The sequence below is a fragment of the Lepidochelys kempii genome, chromosome 4, assembly GCF_965140265.1.
Source record: "Lepidochelys kempii isolate rLepKem1 chromosome 4, rLepKem1.hap2, whole genome shotgun sequence".
Classification (NCBI taxonomy): Eukaryota; Metazoa; Chordata; order Testudines; family Cheloniidae; genus Lepidochelys; species Lepidochelys kempii.
This window is the reverse complement of record NC_133259.1, coordinates 32304115-32324422: the sequence shown is the minus strand read 5'-3', so window position 1 is coordinate 32324422 and position 20308 is coordinate 32304115. Positions and strand designations below refer to the sequence as shown.

Here is a 20308-nt window from a genome sequence, read left to right as displayed (position 1 = left end):
TGAGCAAGAAAGTTCAATCAGAAGATGGCTGCTTGGGGCTATCATTCTTCTAGTACAGGAATCAGCAACCTTTGGCCCGCAGCCGCTTTGTTTACCTGTCCTGTCCAAAGATGACTAGGGATGGCTCACTCAGCAAAGGCCTCCCTTATGGAAGTGTGGAAAAACTGGCATCTCAAAATGTCAAACAGTTCAACTGGTGAAAAGCTTAATTTTTTTTCTACAGTGACTTATAGATGTAAATCCTGGGAAACTAATGTTGTAAGAAAATTGAAGTCTTTGAGATGCAGTGCTGGCAAAGACTTTATGGATCTCCTGGAAAGAAAAGACAATGGATGCTTACATTAGAAATATTATCGGAGAGAAGCTGACACTCCTCTTGGAAATCAAAAGGCACAAACTTATATACTTTGGTCACACCAGGCACAGAGATGGAAATAAGCTCAAGAAAGCTATGCCAGTGGAAGGATGGTGATGGGATGTCAGCTGCTTAGTTTTCAAAGTTAGCAACAGATCAAGGTTTCTGAAAATTCTGCTATGTCGTCTCCAGTATTCAGACAAAAATAAATGGACTTTACTTGCTGCAAGAGACTATAATATACTGATTCTGAAATAGCATTTTCATGACGTCTCTCTTTTAATGGCATTTACATTACTGTGCTAGGATTTATGCAAAAGCTGACTTCAGATTTTCTCTACAGCCAATGCAAGACTAGGACTACTTTGTGCTTAGATTATACCTTAGGCGGTTACTGCACTTCCCTGTAGTTATGCTGTTGGTTTACCATCTCTTCAAAGATTTTTAGACAGTTTTAATCCATCCTCATTTGTTGTAAGTAATTTCAGTTGCAATCCCCAACCCACAGCAAGATCTAATACATTCTGCTCCAAGATTACTCCCCTAAAGGCAACCAGTTTAGCATTTAACTGTAGTCGCAGCGCCATCAGAATTCCCATTCAGCATCAAACACCCACTATTTCATTACAAGGGTATGACTGAATCCCCCACCCCTTAATTACAGCTTTGAGGGAAGCTTATAATTAGGCTTGGAAGGATTAAATTGTAATCTGTAAATGTCGGTAAACTTCAATTTCACTGGATACACACAAACTGATTAAAAGTATTTCTATCAACAACTGAAATTTACAGACAGGCAAAGTAAGAAAAATGCTGCTTGACAACCTATTAGAGTTTGATCTAAGGATATTTACCTTGTATATTTTGACATGTGATGTTGACAATTTGTGTTTAAATGGTTATATAGCCTTTTTGAATTTCAATGTCTACTTTCTTACAATTGTCAGATCCGCTCCATAATTTTCCACAACTGTGAAAATTTAAGCTGATAAAAATTGAAAAGAATGCTTAGAAACACAATATGATCCATCAAAATTACTTTAAGAAATACTTTCCATAAAGCCTACTTAAAATGTAAGTTTGAGGCATCATTAATCATCACCAAAACATTACTATAGTTCTAACTTTGGTCTCTGGGGCAGGGACTGTCACTTGCTATATTTGTACAGCACCTAGCACAATGGGGCCCTGACCTGGTTAGCCTCTATGCATTTCCACAATATCCAAATTAATTTACAGAAGGCATGGGACCCCTGCTCTTTCAATATAATTTTAAAGATGTTGGATCCAAGTTTCCTACAACATGTCCCTTCTCCCCCATGACTAAACATAATGAAGCATGGTCAGATTCTCCAGTAGCTCCAACACTGCAATCCATTACCTCGGGCAGGAAGGAGACTGGTTCAAAAAAATTAAACACAGCATATCAAACTGTGAATATTTCATATGAACTATGAAGAAGGAACAAATGAACATTTCCTGGAGGAAGAAAAGCCAATTATCCATACATTTTGCTCCATAAGCAGTACCTGGGTATTCTAGTCAGAATGGATACCTGTATTACACAGACAGAGAACTGTAATCATCCTTTCATGGTGCAGTGAGTATCTCTGGCTAAAATGATTTTTCTGTGATGTAATGAATTTAATGTTCAAGAAGGAAACAATAAGATTTCCCCTCTGTTGTGACAAACATTCAGGACTTCCATTTAAAGACAACTCAAGAGGCTGATCATAAAGCAGCCGCATGGGTCCCCATCACATCTTCCTCCAGCAATGGGGAGATATTCATGGAATGTAATTGCTACCTGTTTTGCAGGTAAAGTAAGAAATATTTCTTGCAGGGAACCAATTTGCATTCCTTTAGCACCAGATCACAATGTGAAGCTTGTCAAATAATTCTGGTTTAAAAAACTTGACAGTGAATGTAAGGATGGAATAAATTGCAATTGACAGTCTTACCACTGTCTAGGGTACACAAATTGGTTTTATCTTTTTAAAGATGTGTATTCTGTGCTTATCCATGATAAATGCATCTTTTAAAATATATTTTGTTTGCAGTCTAGAGGCTTCTTGTTTCAGCATCCTAAACAAGCCTATACAGTAGCAGAGAAATTCAATGAGTAGCATAATAAGGTTAAAGAACCATCTGACAGAGAAAATAATGTTAAATGCTCTCTCAGAAGCGACAGTGGCAGACAGAACCTCCTAATCATTGCACACAGCACAGGGGTTGTGTGTTGTTATTCGTCATGGCCACCAGAGCACTCTTGTTCCTTGCTCACTAGGTATGAGATGCTATAGTTCTGCTGCCAGTCCTTCCTGGATTAAAGAGAATTACTTTGTAGGTTGCAAAGGCAGACAGCCAACTAACTTTCAGTCTTAACTTTCACTCCCTTCTTTATATACACAGTTATGGCAAATAAAGTCATCCTAACAAGAGATATTTAGTTCACTAGAGATGGGCCTGACTTGCAGCCTGGATCTGAACTTTCTCAAAATTCAGCAGGGCCTCAGATCAAGTATTCCATTTTAAGCCATCTCTCCTCACAATGATGAAGCTACAAATTACATATCACTAACCCACTACAATATAAAAACACAAAGGGGTGTGCATTGATAAATTGCTACGTGACTCCCCAATGTGGCCTGCGGGGCTCCAACAGTTTTGGGACCGGGTCTCTCCCTTGGCCCCATCTGCCGCCCCCAGGCGCTCCCCCGGCAATTTAAAATGGCCCGGAGCCCCAGCAGCATAGCGGAGCTGAGCGGCACCTGCCTGCTCACTCCACGTATCTGCCAGCCCCTCTCTGCAGCAGGGCAGGACTGTGCCTCCGCACACTGCCCCTGTCCCAAGCACCCCTGCGGCCAATGGGAAGCTGCAGGGGCGGTGCCTGGGTGCAGCAGTGCGCGGAGGCCCCCTGGCCCACCCCACCTTGGAGCCCCACGTAAGCACTTCACCTCCCAACCCCAAACTCCCTCTCAGAGCCTGCACCCCCTTCCCGAACACCCCGTCCCACCCCGAAACTCCCTCCCAGAACCTGCACCCCTCCCCTTCTCAAGCCTGCACCTCCAGCCCAGAGCCTGCACCCAAACTCCATCCCAGAGCCTGCAAGCCAGACCCCCTCCCCCACCCAAACTCCCTCCCAGAGCCCAATCTCTCACCCCTTCTGACTCAAACTCCCTCCCGGAGCCTGCACCGGAGTCCCCTACCCCAGACCTCCTCTCCCACCCAAACTCCCTCCCAGAGCCTTAAGCAGGTAGGGGGCAGAGTTTTGGGGGACGGGTTCTGGGCGGCATGAGTGACATTACTGGCCCATTGGGAGCATTTGAGGAGTTTGAGACCCCTGACATAAGGGATTATTTTTTAAGCTCCTCTGTTATTATCCTATAACAGAAATAAAGTCTCAGCTGAGGAGATCCAGATCCCAAAGCACCCCTTGTAGATACAAGTATATCGCTGATTAATACTGTTAATTAATTCAGTAAAAGAACTACTATATGATGGGGTGACGGGGAGCTCCCAGGTCTATCCATCTCTTACCTCAAGCATACAACTAATGACCAGGTTTAATGCTCATTGCGCTTTCCAGACAGGCTTGGCTGCAGGGAATAAATTAGTGGCCAGGGAGATGGGCAATGGCAACCTTATCAAAGGCCTCCCTGTCCTCTCACATCAAGGGGATCACCAGATTCTTGTTCGATATTGAGACAGTACACATAGCCACCTAGTGAACAGGAAGCCACATTCCCTCATCCTTACCGTAAGGCCGAAAAGAGAAACTAGTCAGGAGGAGGAATTAATATAAGGAGCCCTGCTTCAGAACTTAGCCAATGTTGCAGCAGGGGCAGGCCCAAAGGAGTGAAATTTCAGTCCTCAACTGGATTTCAAGGAGCATAATCAATTCCCCACCACTGGCCACAGCAGAATTTAGTGACCACTCTTTCCATGAAGAGCAAAACTCATCTTTACTGTGGATTCGCAGGCATGCTATTATGGAAAAGGTGAATTAGCAACATTCCACTACACTTAACGCTCCACACAGTGATATTTCACTAGCCTATTTCTATTCAAGGTAAGAGAATCAGGGTTTAAAATGTAACTAGATGTTGAGGGCAGGTGCACTGCTTATCATTGAGGGCAGGTGCACTGTTTATTGTTCCTTGGGATGATGTCAGCAGAGTTATCATAGCAGACTGGTTGTTGTCTTGGAAAATTTGATTACACAGTCTTGAACACAAAGAGAATCAGTAAACTCATAGAAAAACATCATTTTGGATCAAATGTTTGAAGAAAAATTGAAAGTGCAGAAAAAGGGGAAAAGGTGTGGATCGAAGAGTTCTTAAAACAAGCAATTATTTTGTATGAGTCACTTAAAACTTAGCAATTATACTGTGCCTTGTGGTAAGCCTTCAAAGCACTCAAGACATTTTACTGATTGATTCTCACTGCCCTGTAAAGTATCATCCTCAGGTTAGAGAGAGAGAGAGAGAGAGAGAGAGAAATGTTAAGTGCCTTGTTCAAGGTCCTAGAAGGAATCAGGTTTGGAATTAGAAGCCAAGAGGAACTTTGTTTTGTGAAAATTTTTCCATAAAAAAAATTTGTTTGGGCTTTTTTTTGTGTGTGTGTGTGTATAACTCAATAGTTAGTTTCTTCATCTTCTGTTCATGAAATGTGTAAATCAAAACTAACTACACAAATGGAATGTTGTTTCACTTCTCATTCAGTATAAACCACCAAAATGCAAAAATTAAACAGCCTAAGTGGTAAGGAGAGATTTTTAAAGTTTTAAAAATATAAGATCTTACTACTAATGGATAAAGAAAGGTTTTTAAATATTTGTTCTTTTTTTAGTGACACAATGTGTGATCACAAGGATTCTAATCTTCTCCGGAAGCAGAGAAGATTGTTTTACATTCCCAAATTAATCGCTTTCCTGCAATTAGGTCCCTTCCAGCCCTACACTTCTATGGTATAAGAAATGTTAGCTTCTTTTAAACAATACTGTTACGATCTACAGCAGATGTCAGCCTCAAATGTTGAATAAAGCTGCCTATTACAAAACTCTTAAAACATGACCAGACATAAAATATGGTATTTTGCAGATAACTACATGCATACGCACAAGAATACTTCCTTGCAACTCACTGGTTTTGATTCCAGAATCTACACTCAGAGTGGAGACAGTGAGGAGTTGTGGATGTAAATATATGTAGAAGAACGGAAACAGAGTTTTAATTGCCCTGTACAACAGGTGTCTTTCCAGTGAGCAAATGTTTATCTCAAAGAACGCAGCAATATCCCAACTGCCAGCTGAAACAATGAGGAACATCCAGTCCCAATTCCCTTATGATATATTGGCATGGCTGCAACACTGAAGGCCAACACAATGAACGTGCTGAGGCAGGCATGTTCCCTGAAACAAGAGTGAGGAATGCACAATGGCTTTTTTTAAAAGCATCTGTGAACATTTATTTTCTAAAAAGTCATGACAAGTGCATAAATTCTCCATAAATAAATACTTTATTGTGTGTGGGGTTGTGTGTGTTTTACTGGCTTTTTAGCCTCTTGTACCTAGAACAAGGTTTGTGTGTAGAGAAGTAATGTTATATACCAATATCTATTCTTCCTAATTGTTGGGTCTGACAAAGAGACAATCATTCCAAACCTCAATGGGTGGGGCTTTAAGCCATAAAGAATTCCCTAACCTCCAAGCACACTGGTGACCAGTTCAGTCCCTGGCATAAAATAGAATAGCTTCAGGGCTGCTCTAACCTATGATACCTACTACAGCTCCCCAGTCATTGAACTGGCTAGAGTTCACTGCAGCATACAAGCACTCTACCCACAGACCCTTCCCACCACCAATAAACTTCCTATGCCAATGGGCCACATAGAGTGATTATACAGACTCCCTCACAGTCGGGGAATTCCCCATAGTCCCATGGTTCAGAGTGGCCTGAGCGGATAGGGTTTGGCCTGATGTTTAGAAATAGAGGAATAAGAGAGGGTTAAACCGTACAAAGCTGCAATTTATTTAGAATATTCAACTGCAACGCAGAGGCTAAGTGATGATTCATTACTCTCAGGCTGCTGCATGCACTGTTCTGGGGATGTTGCTTTGACAGAATCCACTATAAAACTTGACAGTGAAATGCAGGGAGAAGGGGAAAAGAAAACAAGACTGATTAAATTTCAAATAGCCCTTTGGATATTTTTACACATTTTGGGTGTTTGCTCAGGAGCTGATACACAACTGAATTTTAAAATGTGGTATTCATAACACTGGAAGCATGACAGTAATTTGAGAATAAATGCGGACAGCTGGCGAGAAGAAGAGGGAAGGATTGGAAAATTCACTCTGTGAAACCGGTCAACAGCTTACTAGCTGCAGGCATCACAGCATGGGTGACTTTGAGCTATGTTTATAAACAGGATGCAAGTATCATTGGCAACTGAGAAGCAAAACATTTTTTCCTGCTGCCTGCAGATAAACAAAACAAAGATTTTCTAACCAGCTGCAATTTGCAATCAGAAAGACTCTCCCCTCAGCAACAGGGTTACCTGCCTAGGCCTCTTAGAACATAAAGCAGAACTGGAATATTCTTTCACAAAAATGTCTGCAACTTCGTTTCGCCTGTTCTCACACTCCAGAAATTTTCTGGGGACCGTATATTTCACTGTAGGCTCACAGGAAATCACATTTTCACAGTGTAAATAGTTGTTCCTCAAACATAAGACCATTTTTAAATAAACCTTCACCAAAAAAGGAAACACATTTTGAACTAACAAAACATGAATACACTCAAATTTTGAAAATGTCTACTTTTGCACACTCTTGTCCTACTGACAGCCAAATTGATACTTAGAGTCTAGATTATGGTACTTCCCTCCTTATCCACATTCTTGCTGTTTCCTGTTAAAAATAAGGCCCTGTCTATACTTGGAATATTTGTACCAATGTAGCTTCCTGACTGCAGACTTTCAGGATGGATGTATTGCACCTGTGCAAAATGGGGATTGTACTCAAGTGGCTTCTTCTGATTTGAAACCAGCGTGGGTGATAAAGTTTTGAAACAGGACGTGCACAGCTTACGCTGGATTCAAACCAAGGGAAGCCACATGAATGCAATCCCCATTTTGTACAGGTGCAGTACATCCAAACTTGTGCATCTGCAACAGTAAGAACATCCCCAGTACAGATGGCCCATAGTTTAGTTATGTCTGCAAATGGCTGGAAGAAGTAACAAATCCCAGGCCTACAGAGATTCAGCATTCATGGTTAAAAAGACGCTAACTGGGATAATTTGTAAACTCAGGCTTACGTTAGTACCCTAGGTTGGATGTATTCCTGGAGATTTCATCACATGACAATCTTTAATTAAAGATTAATCTTTAATTCCTGGAGACTCCAGGCCAATCCTGGAAGGTCGGTAACCCTGGGAATATTTTCTGGCTCAGTGCTATGTATGAACAGCAATAATAGTGTTTTAGGTTGACTTCTGTGTTTAGAGATCTTCTCTCCACTGGGATTTTGCTAAGGGAAACCTTTTATTTCAAGAAACCAATGCACTTGTGTCAGAGAAGTAAGAACAATATTTAATAATGATCATAGGGAAATGAAAGAATTAGCTATCTGTAAAATAATCTAATACAAATAAATAAATAAACAAACAATAAAAGAGCTCTTTGTGGCTCAAAAGCTTGTCTCTCTCACCGACAGAAGTTGGTCAAAAAAAAAAAAAAGATATTACCCTCACTCACCTTGTCTCTGTAAAATAATCATAATTTAAAAAAAACACTAAGACTTTCATAAACTTTACTACAACAGTGTTTTGTGGGTCACAAACTTTGTTTTATATAGCCTGCCAGAAATATGATCAAACAAATGCTTCATAGTTTGCAAAACCTCCTCCTTACAAAGCAAACGCTTTCCCCGGGGAGAGAGGTTTGAGCCATACAAGATTCAATAATACAAAATGAAGCAGCTTTTTCTATAAGGATTAGTCAGAGGGCTTAGTAATGACTCCAAACTGGATTCCTGTAAACAGTACCATCAGCAGATTAGTTAATTTTGTCTGAAAACCACTCAGCTGGAATGCTGACAATTAGAGGCACTGCTTTCTGAGAGCACAACAACAGACATGATTCCCTGCTTTTACAAACAAACTATATCCAGTTGTCCTTTTAGGCATTATACTATGGTTCATTTGGTGCCAGAGTGGCTGATTTGTTAACTAAAACGTTTATTTACAAGTTTGAGCTATCTTAGGTAATTATATGGCCCCGTCACCATACTATCTGAGTGCCTCAAAATAAAATATTTATCTGCCCAAACCTTCTGTGAAGTGGAAGTACTGTCATACTCATTTTACAGATGGGGAAATTAAGGCACAGGAAGACTAAGAGACTTGCCCAAGGTAATACAAAGTTTGTGACAGAGTAGAGAACTGAACTCTGTTCTCCTAAACCCTGGGCAAGTGCCATAACCACTGGATAATCCTTCCTCTCCAGAGCCAGGATCCAAATACTTCTTTTTAAAAATTACACAGAACAATGGCATCCCACGGACATAACACCACATATGGAGAAATGGTAACTGAAAAAGTTAGTTAAAAATTAATAATTAAAAAGTGTTAAATTGAATGAGCCATCAGTCACCTTTTACTAGACAATCAAAATTGCTCAGGTTGATTTGCTGGGACAATTTTCAGTGCAAGCACTCTGTCAATTATTACAAGAGGTGTATACAATTCTTATGGAAACAAATGCTTCATCTGAATGAAATGTGCTGCAGACTTACAACTTGTGATTTAACATTAAACAAACACTACAAAACAAATGCTGTAAACACATTTACCTATCTTGCTAATAATATTTTAGATTTTTAGAGGGAAAATTGTAAAAAAGACAGTTGGCTTGTTACTATGTATGCCCTGTTTATTTTTCAATAATTATGCAGTTAGGGAAGTCAATTTCACTTTTGTTATCACGTTCAGGTTCTTAGTGCTACAGTATTTTAGCTTCTAAACAAGGCATGGAAATGTCTGTTAAAAAAAACAAAAACAAAAGCACCTTTAAATTATAGCCCAATGACAACATCTGTCACTGAACTCATGAGATAAAATCCTGGCTGCACTGAAGTCAATGGCAAAAACCCCATTGACTGCAAGGAGCCACAATTTCACCCATGGGCCTCATCTCCATCTATTTTCCATCACACCCAGTTAGAGCACTGGTCTCCTCTCCGTCCTCACTTATAACCTCACCATGAAAGAGTCTTCTGCCTCCACTTCCTCTTCTCCCCCAGCCCTTTGGAATGGCTTCCTAATTCATCAACTCTCAATCTCATTTGATATCTTAGCTGAAAATAGCTCTCCCTTGCCCCTCTCTCTTACTAGCTGGGGAGAGAGCAGTTATTTCATACAGTTGGAGAATTAAATATTTTTTCCACAAAGCATTTTGGATTAAGTTTGTAAGAAAGATGCTATACAAAATAGTAGACTAATCCCAAAATGTGTTGAGCAACTTTCAAGATCAAGCCATATATCACATTTTATTGAATTGTATTATTTCAAAACCCGTATTGTATGAGCTGTGAGTTAGGAGATTAAACCTTTTTTTTTGGACGCAGAAGTAAGTAGATTTAAGGAAGAGATACTAAATATATGACTATAATTTTACCTTCTTTCAATGCAGTTTCCTAAATTATGATTATATATCCTCATGCATGCATACTTTATATCAGAACTAACTTTCTCAACTACTGAAAATTAAACCTGCATTTTTATCACCAGGCAATCCAGTTAGTAGTCAGTTTTCAAAAGGAATTTAACACTCTTTGCCTGATGCTTCTACCAACACTTCTACTTTAATCCTTATTTAAATAGAGGGGAACATTTTCAAGAGGTGCAAGTTACTAAACCAGTTCAACAGCATTCTCTAAAACCACATTTTTGGCGGTTTGGCAGTTATGACATAATAAAGTCAAAATAATCAAAGCATATTTTCAAAGAACAGCACAGGGCTTTTGCTGTACAACGCCCACTGAAGCATCTGGAGTCCTGTGGCTAAGATGCCACTCAGTTCAGAACCTACAGCCCAACAAAATACTACATGGCAGAACACAATTTCCCATTAAAAATGGAGACAAGGAACCTTACAAATATTCCAGATATAGCTTCCCTTTTAGTATGAAATTCACTCAATCATAGAGGAACCTGCAAGGATCTGCACCACTGCAGTCTTGCAGTAGGCACTGGGGAAGTAACTTCAGAAGTGCCTCTGAATAATATGCCATTGTAGGCAGAGCCACAGATATCAGAGTAAGGTGAAAACACTGGTGGGAAACACCTTCAAAAAGGGCACATGGAGGAACAGTCAGTATGAAGGAGCTGCAGTAAAGCCCCAAACTGAACAGGCAACAGATTATGCACCTGTGAATTCCATCACTCAGCTCAGCTCAGCTAGAACTGGGCTCATTCTATCAGAGGCTTTGTGCAAGAGGGGTGAATTTAAACTCTTCTGAATATACAAGTCATGAAGAAAATTTGACCAGGCATGAAATTTTATTTCTATAAGAAAACACAGTAGCTGCACTTTTAAGAGTGTGTCTACACTACAGGCCCCACAGTGGCACAGCTGCAGCTATGCTACCGTTAAGTCCCTTAACATAGACACTTGCCATGTTAATGGAAGAGGTTTTTCCGTCAATGTGGGTTAACCACCTCCCCAAGGAATTGTAGCTAGGTTGATTGAAGAACTCTCCCATCAACCTAGGTGCATCTAATCTACTGGGGATTAAGTGGGTTTAACTGGAATGCTCAAAGGTGTGAATTTTTCATACCTGTGAGTGACATAGCTAGATTGATCGAAATTTTAAGTGTAGACCAGCCTCAATAAAAACTAAGATCCCTCTGTTCTTCTAACAATGTTTCACTTCAGAACATTCCACTAAACAGCCTGCAGAAGTTAAATTAAATTAAAATTAAATTAAGACCATAACCCTGTAATCTGATTTGCATGAGCTAGCCTCTGCACTCCACAGAACACAAGTTAGACTGCAGAATAAGGGTTTAAATTAGAATCCAAGTTCTCCACATGTGTACAGCTTCCAGTGAATTTCAAAGGAAAGGCAGGCATGTGAGGGCAGAGTTTTATCCCAGGTTTGGGGTTATTTTTGGGTGGGTGGGGGAAGAGGAGGGTACAGGTTTCAGGGACTGAGGGAGGAAGAATGGGGGAAGGGAGCAACAACCATTAAATTATTTTTGTATATTTCTGTCATTTCTATACTTCTCTCCTCCAGTATTTCTAGAAGGAAGCAATACAAGTTGCAGTCAGGCCTTATCTAGACTAGGATAAAAAGCTGTGTTGTTAGAACGTGTTACATGTAGGCAAGGTACACTGCCTTTAACATGTGCTAAGCTAATAGAATTTAAGCATAGCAAGCAGCCTAGTCTTTAGTATGTGTTGGAGTATACATTGCTTTGACAACATTAGACTTTCAAAACACAGACAAAGCAAGTTGTACTCTTAATATGTGTTAGCTAGTGAAGGTAAACCCTGGGAAGGAAAAGCTCCTTCCCAGGGTTTAACTCCACCAGCACACATTAGCAAATACACCTTCCTTCCGAGTGAAGACATGGCCAGAGACCATACTGTTTTCCTGTACCTCATGACAGAGTGTCATCCATTTTAGTCCCAGTTTAAAGCCAGTGTTCATTCTGTTCATTGCTTTCAACTGACTTTATGAACACTGCATCAGGAAAATTCAGTTAAGGGAAACTTTGCATATGTTAATTAAATAAACCAAACATAATTTTTACACTTCCTCTATGAATGTGTCTGTCATGTGTCCCAGACACACATTTTGTCCTTGAATAGGTTGAGAGTTGAGCGCCAACATTTTGCGAAGCTTCATCAGAGCAAACTTTTTAAAAGAAATTGATAGACTCTTTAATAGCCAAAATTTAAAAACATCCTGACAGTGGAACTTGTCAACTACATTTGTCTCCTTTCTTCCAGATTATTAGTACACAGTCACATAGTTACCTTGGGCTATGTTGTCTACAGAACTGTACCTTTCAACAGACCTTTCTTTTAAAAATAGCATTTTGACCCTTTTTGCACAGACAGTGGCTTGGGTTTTTAAAAGAGATTTCTTAAAGGGATACTAACTTAAAATACTGAGACAGAAGAGTGATTTTTTTAATTTTCTCATTTTACAGGTAACATTTAAGGTTAGTACAAATGAAAGTAATTAATAATTACAAGTTTCTAGCCTTCAGTTTGTTTACTTAGTGCATTTAACAGCACTTTGTGCACAGTCCATTTAATTGTTTCCCTGTTGAGACAGTCAGTTTCAACTTTTTTTTCTGTGGATTTTCCCACACATGACAAAGAAAAGCCATTTTAAAATACCAATTGAATGAACATAAATTGACAGGGGGACTCAGGAATAGGTGTGGTACCTAAAAACTATACTTTTTTGGGAGGGGATTTAATTGACTAATTTTTACAAGTTTAATGCCCTTTGAGAATACAGCAATGGGGCACCACAGCCCTCAAAAGGGCGACCCAAATGGATTTCCCCAACAGCTTCAAGATTAGAAGAGAAAGAAAAGAGGGGACACCTAGAATGCTACTACCTTAGGGCAGGGAAATCAGGAGCAGGAGTCACATCATGTAATTGGACATGGCATTTCCTAGCTACTAGTTCACCTCAAATAGAAGAAAAATGAAATCCACAATACAGATACCTTCATATATCTGGAACTATCAATGGCCTTTAGTGTTCATCGTAGGGTTCAAAGGCTCCCTTCTCTCTCACCCTTGTCTCCATTAAACTTCCTAATCTCAAAGCCTCATTCTGCTACAGCCATCAGTTCCCTGGTGAAGAGCTGAACTCCCTTCAAAGCCTGTCAGCAGCACTCGGACATCCATAACAGTCACCTGGGGCTGCGGGTGCTACCTTCGCAACTGTCCTCATCCAGAAAGCAGCATTCCCAAACCTGATCTCCCACATAGCAATGCTCCCATTACCGTTTATATTACAGTAGCTCCTAGATGCCCAAGTGAAGATAGAGGCATCACTGTGCTAGGTACTGTATAAACACGTAGCATGAGATGGCCCCTACCCCAAAGAACTACTGACAGCCTCAACAGGCAATGTAAACAGTAGCAGACAAAGAACGCAAAAGCAAAACATAAGGTATATAACTAGCAAGCTGTATGCTTCTGTTTATTAGTTTCCCCAATACTATTCCCTATATATATATATATATATATATATATACACACACACACAGGTTCCCTCGCCTCATCACTACTGACCCAAAAAGCCCTTCTTTCAACCTGCCCCTCACAGAGAAATAGCCTGCTTCCCAAGACAAAGTAAGCAGGGAGGGAATTCTGACATTCCAGATGCTGCAGTCAGATCCTCACAGCAGGACCCTTGCATCTATAAATAGGTCAGGCTGCAGCAATCAAACCTAGACTACCAGGTCACTCTTTGCTCAATCTTTTAGCAGTTCTCAGTCCACCTTTAAAACATGATTATATTTAAAAGCTGAAAACAATATTCCATCTGAACTGGTCCTAATCAAAATGAAACACGGCCAATGCACCCTTCCTAATTTGAGTATAGAAAATACAAAAGACAGTATTTGAGTTAAAGCTGCATTGTCAGCATGGCTAACTTGTATATTTTTTGTGTAAAAAAAGAAAAAAATCATTTTGAGAAATATTGAGAAATATCTTCAAGATTTTACAATATTATTAACACTCCCCTGCAGTGCTGAAAATTCAGAAACAACTGCACTATCTTAAAAAGAAAAGGAGTACTTGTGGCACCTTAGAGACTAACAAATTTATTTGAGCACAAGCTTTTGTGAGCTACAGCTCATTTCATCGGATGCATCAAATGAAATGAGCTGTAGCTCATGAAAGCTTATGCTCATATAAATTTGTTAGTCTCTAAGGTGCCACAAGTCCTCCTTTTCCTTTTGCGAATACAGATTAACACGGCTGCTACTCTGAAACCTGCACTATCTTAGTGTTTATGAGCCAGAAATTGGTAAGGATTATGAACAGAAACTGAACAAGGTGACTGTAATTTCCACAAATAGTGTAGTTTTATGGTCTACTCTGGCTTTAGGTTGAAACAGTAAACAAACGGGGAAAATTAAATATGATGGTAAAAAAACTTCAGTTTCAGTAATCTACTGGGTTTGTACTATTAATTACAGCAACAAAAAAAGCCTTAAGGCGAACCCTGCCAATATGCTTTTAAGAACCATGGTCAGGCCATTTTAACCTTAGACGTCTTGTCTTTTGCTGATTTAGAAAACTCGTTTCAGAGTAACAGCCGTGTTAGTCTATGCTCAAATAAATTGGTTAGTCTCTAAGGTGCCACAAGTCCTCCTTTTCTTTTATTTATAAAAATGGAATTATTTACAGGATTTCTTTTTTAAGTTCAGACTTTCCCCTTCTTCAGCATGCTCCTCACCACACCCCTCTCTCTCTCTCTCCAAGGATATTTATCAACAGACAAATAACACAGTTGTGCCAAATCAACTGTTAATCCTACAGATTGCACTGATGATTCATCATCAACCTATCAGGGAGCAGGGCAACAACGCTGAAGGAAGTAGAAAAATCATAAAGGCTGCGCTGACGGACGGCTTCCTGACGTGAGCTTTCACAAGACCGATGTTCTCCCTCTGGCCGGCTTGGCGCGCTATCCACGTCGCTTGAGCCTGTTGAAGTTCCGCTCCAACGAAAAGCGGCGCGCTCCCCGCAAGGCAGACTTCCCCGTAGCAAAGCGCGGAACGCTGCTGCCAAATGCCTTTGCCTCAGGTGCGCCTGAACCGCCACGAGCGCCGCCCCACGCCGGGTTCCTGTTCAAAGCAGGCGCTTGTAGCCAGCCTCTCTCCCGGGGAAGGATTTGGCGGGGCGTGAGTTTCAATGAGTCCCTTACAACCTCGCTTGTTTCACTGGCCTCCCCCTGCAGCTGGAGCCCCGTCAGCCCCGCACACAAAGCGGAGCGGCCAGACCCGGGGCCGAACTCCCGCTCCCCAAGCCTGGCCCATCCTCCGGGGCTGCACCTCCCGCGGCTGGAGCGCGCGGTTCAGCCCCGGAGGAACTTTCCGCCGCCCCCTGTGCGCGGGGGCGGGGGTCGGCGCCGGGGGGGTCGCAGACCTAGGACCCCCCCCGCCCCGCCCCGTACGCTCTGCTTCCCCGAGCTGCTGCTCCCCGGGGACAACGGCGCCCGGCCCACGGGCGCGGCGCGGGGCACGAGCAGCCCCGGGAGCCCGGCCCGAGCGCCGCAGTTGCCCCAGGCAAACTTTCCCCGCGCCGCCCGCCGCGCCTCACCTGGGGAGCCGGCAGGGGCCCGGCCGGCAGGGAGCGGCCGCGTCTGGCGGCGGACAGGGGCTGCTGCCATCTCCCCCCGCCGCTCCGGAGCAGCTGCCCTGCCCGCGGCAGCATCCCGCTTCGCCCGCCGCCTGGGGCGCCCCTAGGGCAGGCTCATGAGGCGCGGCGGCTGCACCCGGCGGCGTCCCGCAGCCCGGCCCCGAGACTCGGCGGCTCCGCGGGCTCGTGCCGCTGAAGGGCCGGCGAGTTAAAGGCGAGGGCGCTGCCTCCGGATCCCAGGTTTTGGTTTGGCCGACAAAAAGCCAGTCCCCGGGCGGCCGCTGGTGGGGCCACGGAAGCGGCTGCGGGCGGCCCCCAGGCACCGAGCCGCGGGGCAAAACTCTCCCTCCGCACAGGCAGCCTAAAGGGGGCGCGGGTCTCGCAACACAATTTTTCGGGGGCCTCCGAGTGCGGCCACTAGCTCTTGCTGGTGGCCGCACCGACCGTTTCCCCTAAAATACTTGATTGACTTTAGGAAAAGTAATTATAAAGGTACGTGTACACATCCAAATCCCGGTCGTTTATTATTGTAGGGGTGGGGTGGTGGTTGGCAGAGTCAATAATAAAAATAATGCTGTGGAAAGCGATATTTGCATATTGGTTAATGTTTTGCAACAAGCCCCAGGGCAAATTAAGCCTTGGAGGGGGAATCAGCGAGGGCCAGGCGTGACGGGGGGCTGGATGCAGAGCCAGGGGAGGTAGCGGGGACCAGGAGCAATGAGGGTGGGTGATGAGTCCTGCGGCCCGAGCCAGGGTCGGCAGCTGTGTGGCTGGGGGTCAGGTTCTGTGGCCACAGCTTAGTGCCCAGGGTCAGCACCGGCTGGAGCCCAGGTTAGCACCCAAGGCTGGGGTTTGGGGGGCCAGCACCTGGGTCTAGCCCCTGGGTCCAGCAGCCAGGGCTGGAGGTTGAAGCCTGAAGCCCCGTGGGCCTGGCCAGAGCTGGGGGTCAGTACCTGAAACATCACAGCTGGAGCTGGGTGTTGGTGTCCCAAACCCCATGGCTGAAGCCCTGGTCTGCACAGCCAGGCTCCCTGAGTCCTGCCACCTGAGCCCGCCACCCAACCACCCCAGGGTGGAAGCTTGAGCTCCATTGTGCCGCCGCCTATAGGTCAAGAACTCACCTTGCTCCTTCAGCGCTGTGCCCCACCTGAATCCAGAGGTGGTGCAGGGTGGCGCATCCCTGAGCAAGAGGAAGTGAGGGAGGGGGGCCGATGCTTTCCCCCATCCCCAGTCACCACACAGGAGGTCTATGGCTGCACAAAAGGCCTCCTGGTGACTGCATTTGAGTAACGCTGAGAACTGGGGGAACAGGCTGCAGGAGCCCTTGGGGCAGAGGCTGCACAGACCACCTGCAGGGGCCAGCCCTGTCTCGCCCACACCCGGCGCTCACCCACGGGCCAGGGTCTGCACATTTCCCGTGCTCCTCATCGAGGCACAAGCTGTGCGTGCCTCAGGAGACCCCTCCCTGACTTTTGGAGCCCTTCGTCCCTCCCTGCTATTGTCACCCTGTGCAGTCCGCCTCGCTAGAGGGCAAAGAAGGGAAAGCGCTGGCAAGGAGGAGGGGCTGAATGGCATTGTTAGATTAATAGTACGGCAATTTCTGCTGGGAATTGTTTGAGGATCTAGTTTAGTGTAAGTGGGAGAATAGTCCTGCTATTGTGGGGAACTTTCCTGGCTTCTGCACTACCCCGGTGAAGTGGTCTAGCGAAAGGATCGGATTCCTCGCTTCCACATCCTTTACCCAGTGGCCTCTCTGCCCTTGAAAACTCCCCTTCCACTCTCCTGTCTGGCAGAATCCTCGTAATCCCAACAAGGCTGGGCCCAGGATTCTCTGACCTTCTGATCATTACATACAATTTGAAGCAAATGCAAGTTCTTTAATCAACAATTAATTTTAAAAAGAATAGGGGAAAATGGGAAAGGTTAAAGGAAACACATCAACCCGTTCTGTGGCAGGGAACATCACAAACAGTGTCTCTGGAATGTCCGGGCAGTTCAGTCTGTTCCTTGTAAGTCCCAGGCCACCTTCTCAGGCCCTGGCTGTGCTGCAGGGATGCTGCAGGTTGGACACTCGCTCTGGTGGTGGCCACAGGCTCTCAGGCTCTAGGTGGCAAGGCCCTTCTTCCCAGCGTTGCCCCCGCCCTGTCAGGGTTACCAATCCCCCTCCAAGTCTGGCCTGCAGAGCCTCCTGGCTGAGGCATCTCCCTCTGCTGGGCCCACTGCCCAGAGTCCCCCCTCACTCTACCCAGCTGCTCACAACACCTGGCTCCAGCTCCACTGCCTCAGCTCCAGCCCCACTCTGCCTCCAGCTCCCTGGGCTGCTTCTCTGGCCCCTCTGGCTCTGGTTGCTACAGCTCTGCTCCCAGGACAGGTCTGCTCTGCAGGCTGCTCCCAGCACTGACCTGCTTCATGGGCTGCTTTTCTGTCCCCTCTGGCTCTGGTTGCTGCAGCTCTCCTCCAGGGCAAGTCTGCTCTCTCTGGGCTGTGCCTCTGGCTTTGGGGCTGCAGCTCTGCTCCCAGCACAGGGTCTGATCTCTCTGGGCTGCTTTTCTGGTCCCTCTGGATCTGGCACAGCTCTACTCCCCAGCTCAGCTTGGGTCCCTGCTCTCTCCTTAGGTCCGCCCCACTCTGTCTGACCCAGGACAGGACCTCCCTGGCCTCCTGACTCCTTGATTAGTCTGCCCACCCTGTCATTCAGGCTAACCTGGAACATTGGCCTCTCCCATTGTTCCTAGGGACTGTCAGTCTCAGGGTCCTGATTCCCCATCGACCCTTCCCCCTTTTAGTACTGGGAGCTAGCAACTAAAACACCCCCACTGAATGTTAGTAAGGGGGCAACAGTCCCCTTACATTAGGAAAAGGTAGATGTATGTAAGGTGTGGGCTCCAGTTGGGTGGATCTGTCACAATACATTTTCAGTAAGTGAAGAGGTCACCAGAAAGGAAGAAGTGGCTTTTGAAAAGAGCAGCTATTCAGCTCCATCCAAACTAAAAATGAAAACAAGTCCTTATCACCCAGCCAAATGTTTTCTTAGGGTGGATGCTCACCTGGAAGCATCTGTGTAGAAAAGCATCACCACCTCATGTGGGGGCACCCCACCCCCTTCTTTTGCAGCTATTGACAGGATATTAAAATCAACAGTCCCCCAAATCTTTTAATCGGGCACTATGCCATGCCAGATTGGTACTGACTTGGCAACACAAAGATTCCATCCCAGAGATGGGAGCTGCTTTCTTTCTTTTCCATGCTTTCCCCGCTGTAGAATGTGATTATCATGCCCAGTAGTACAATTATGACCTAGGGAGTTCCTGACTGCCAACGGGCAGAGGGCACCCCACACCATACAGTCCCTCACATCAGGCCTGATGCACGCATTGCCCCAACACACTGTTGTCATAATCTGTATTTAAGAGCTAAAAGGTGTGATGTAAGGCAGTGCTACTCAAAGTGGTGGTCCGGAAGCCATCAGCTGCCAGTCTGCGTGCACATTGGGGAAAAAAATTGCTGGTCCCCCACATCAGATAGCTTGAGAAGCACTGACGTAAGGTATCATCTGCAAACTGGTAACATGCTGGTCATTAATATTGTGTGATATATATACAGGCAGTGTATAAAGAACTATAGATGTCTGCTGGAAATACATTCTTAAAAGGTGTTTTGCAAACAATGCATAATGCCAGCCAGTCCTAGACAAAGGAATGCTATTGTGCCTGGTTTCCTGTGTCTCCAATGTAAACTGAATTAGGTAATATCTCCGAGGACAATGAAAAGTACATCTACATGGAATGTAAACAAAGGCATCAAGATAAACAAGTGGGGTAGGAGGAAGAAAGACAACTTAACCATCACAAATGAGGATGGAGCCTGCACCCCCAGGAAGCCTTAGTGGCTCTTGAAACAGATACACTTTGGAAAATGTAAGGTGAAACAGAAAGCCATTTTGGCATCTATCACCTAGGGGACAAAGAGGGAGCAGAACCTTATGAGCTCATGCAGAGTGGATCATCTTTGCTTGAAAACAAAGAGTAGCTGGAACTGACTATAGGGGAAAAACCTCCTTAGATAAAGATAACTTGCCAAAGTTAAGTTTTAGGCATCAGCAAGCATGTTTTGTTTTGTTGTGTGTACTTGTAACCATATCTCTGTCTTCTATTTTTACTTGTCACTTAAATATCTGTGCTTTGTTAATAGACTTATTCTTATTTTATTACAAAACCTTCTCAAAGCTGTGTAATAAAATGAAGGGTGAAGTCCCCAGCTAAACTAACAGGCTGATGTGTGCTCTGTCTTTTTGGAGGCAGCAAACTGAATAACTGTGAGTATCCACGGAGAGGGACTGGACAGTGGAGGGCAGATGGTTTGGGGGAGACTCAGGACTGGAAGGGCTGTTGGTTTTACCCTGCAAGGAGTAGCCAGGCTGGTGGAAGACAGAATCAGGCCATTGTGCTGTGAGCATGCTGCTGGTGAGCTGAAGCTGCACAGTGCAGAAGCACCAAGGGTTACAGGGCAGGCTGTGACAGAACGCCTATTGATCTGTGTGAGCCC

General features: G+C 44.3%; 1 protein-coding gene across 3 annotated transcripts in view; it reads right to left on the bottom strand.

Moving 5' to 3' along the window:
- MCUB (mitochondrial calcium uniporter dominant negative subunit beta) overlaps positions 1-16052 on the bottom strand; it is a 73347-nt gene extending 57295 nt beyond the window's left edge. The window contains exon 1 of one of the 3 annotated variants that reach the window (XM_073340881.1): positions 15725-16052. In XM_073340881.1, coding sequence (XP_073196982.1) covers positions 15725-15838 — 114 coding nt within the window. In that variant the 5' untranslated portion in view covers positions 15839-16052. Of the gene's footprint in view, positions 1-13110; positions 13132-15724 lie in introns of those variants that run through there. The other 2 variants (XM_073340883.1, XM_073340884.1) reach the window with 2 other exon arrangements.
- Between the last annotated feature and the right edge of the window lie 4256 nt (positions 16053-20308).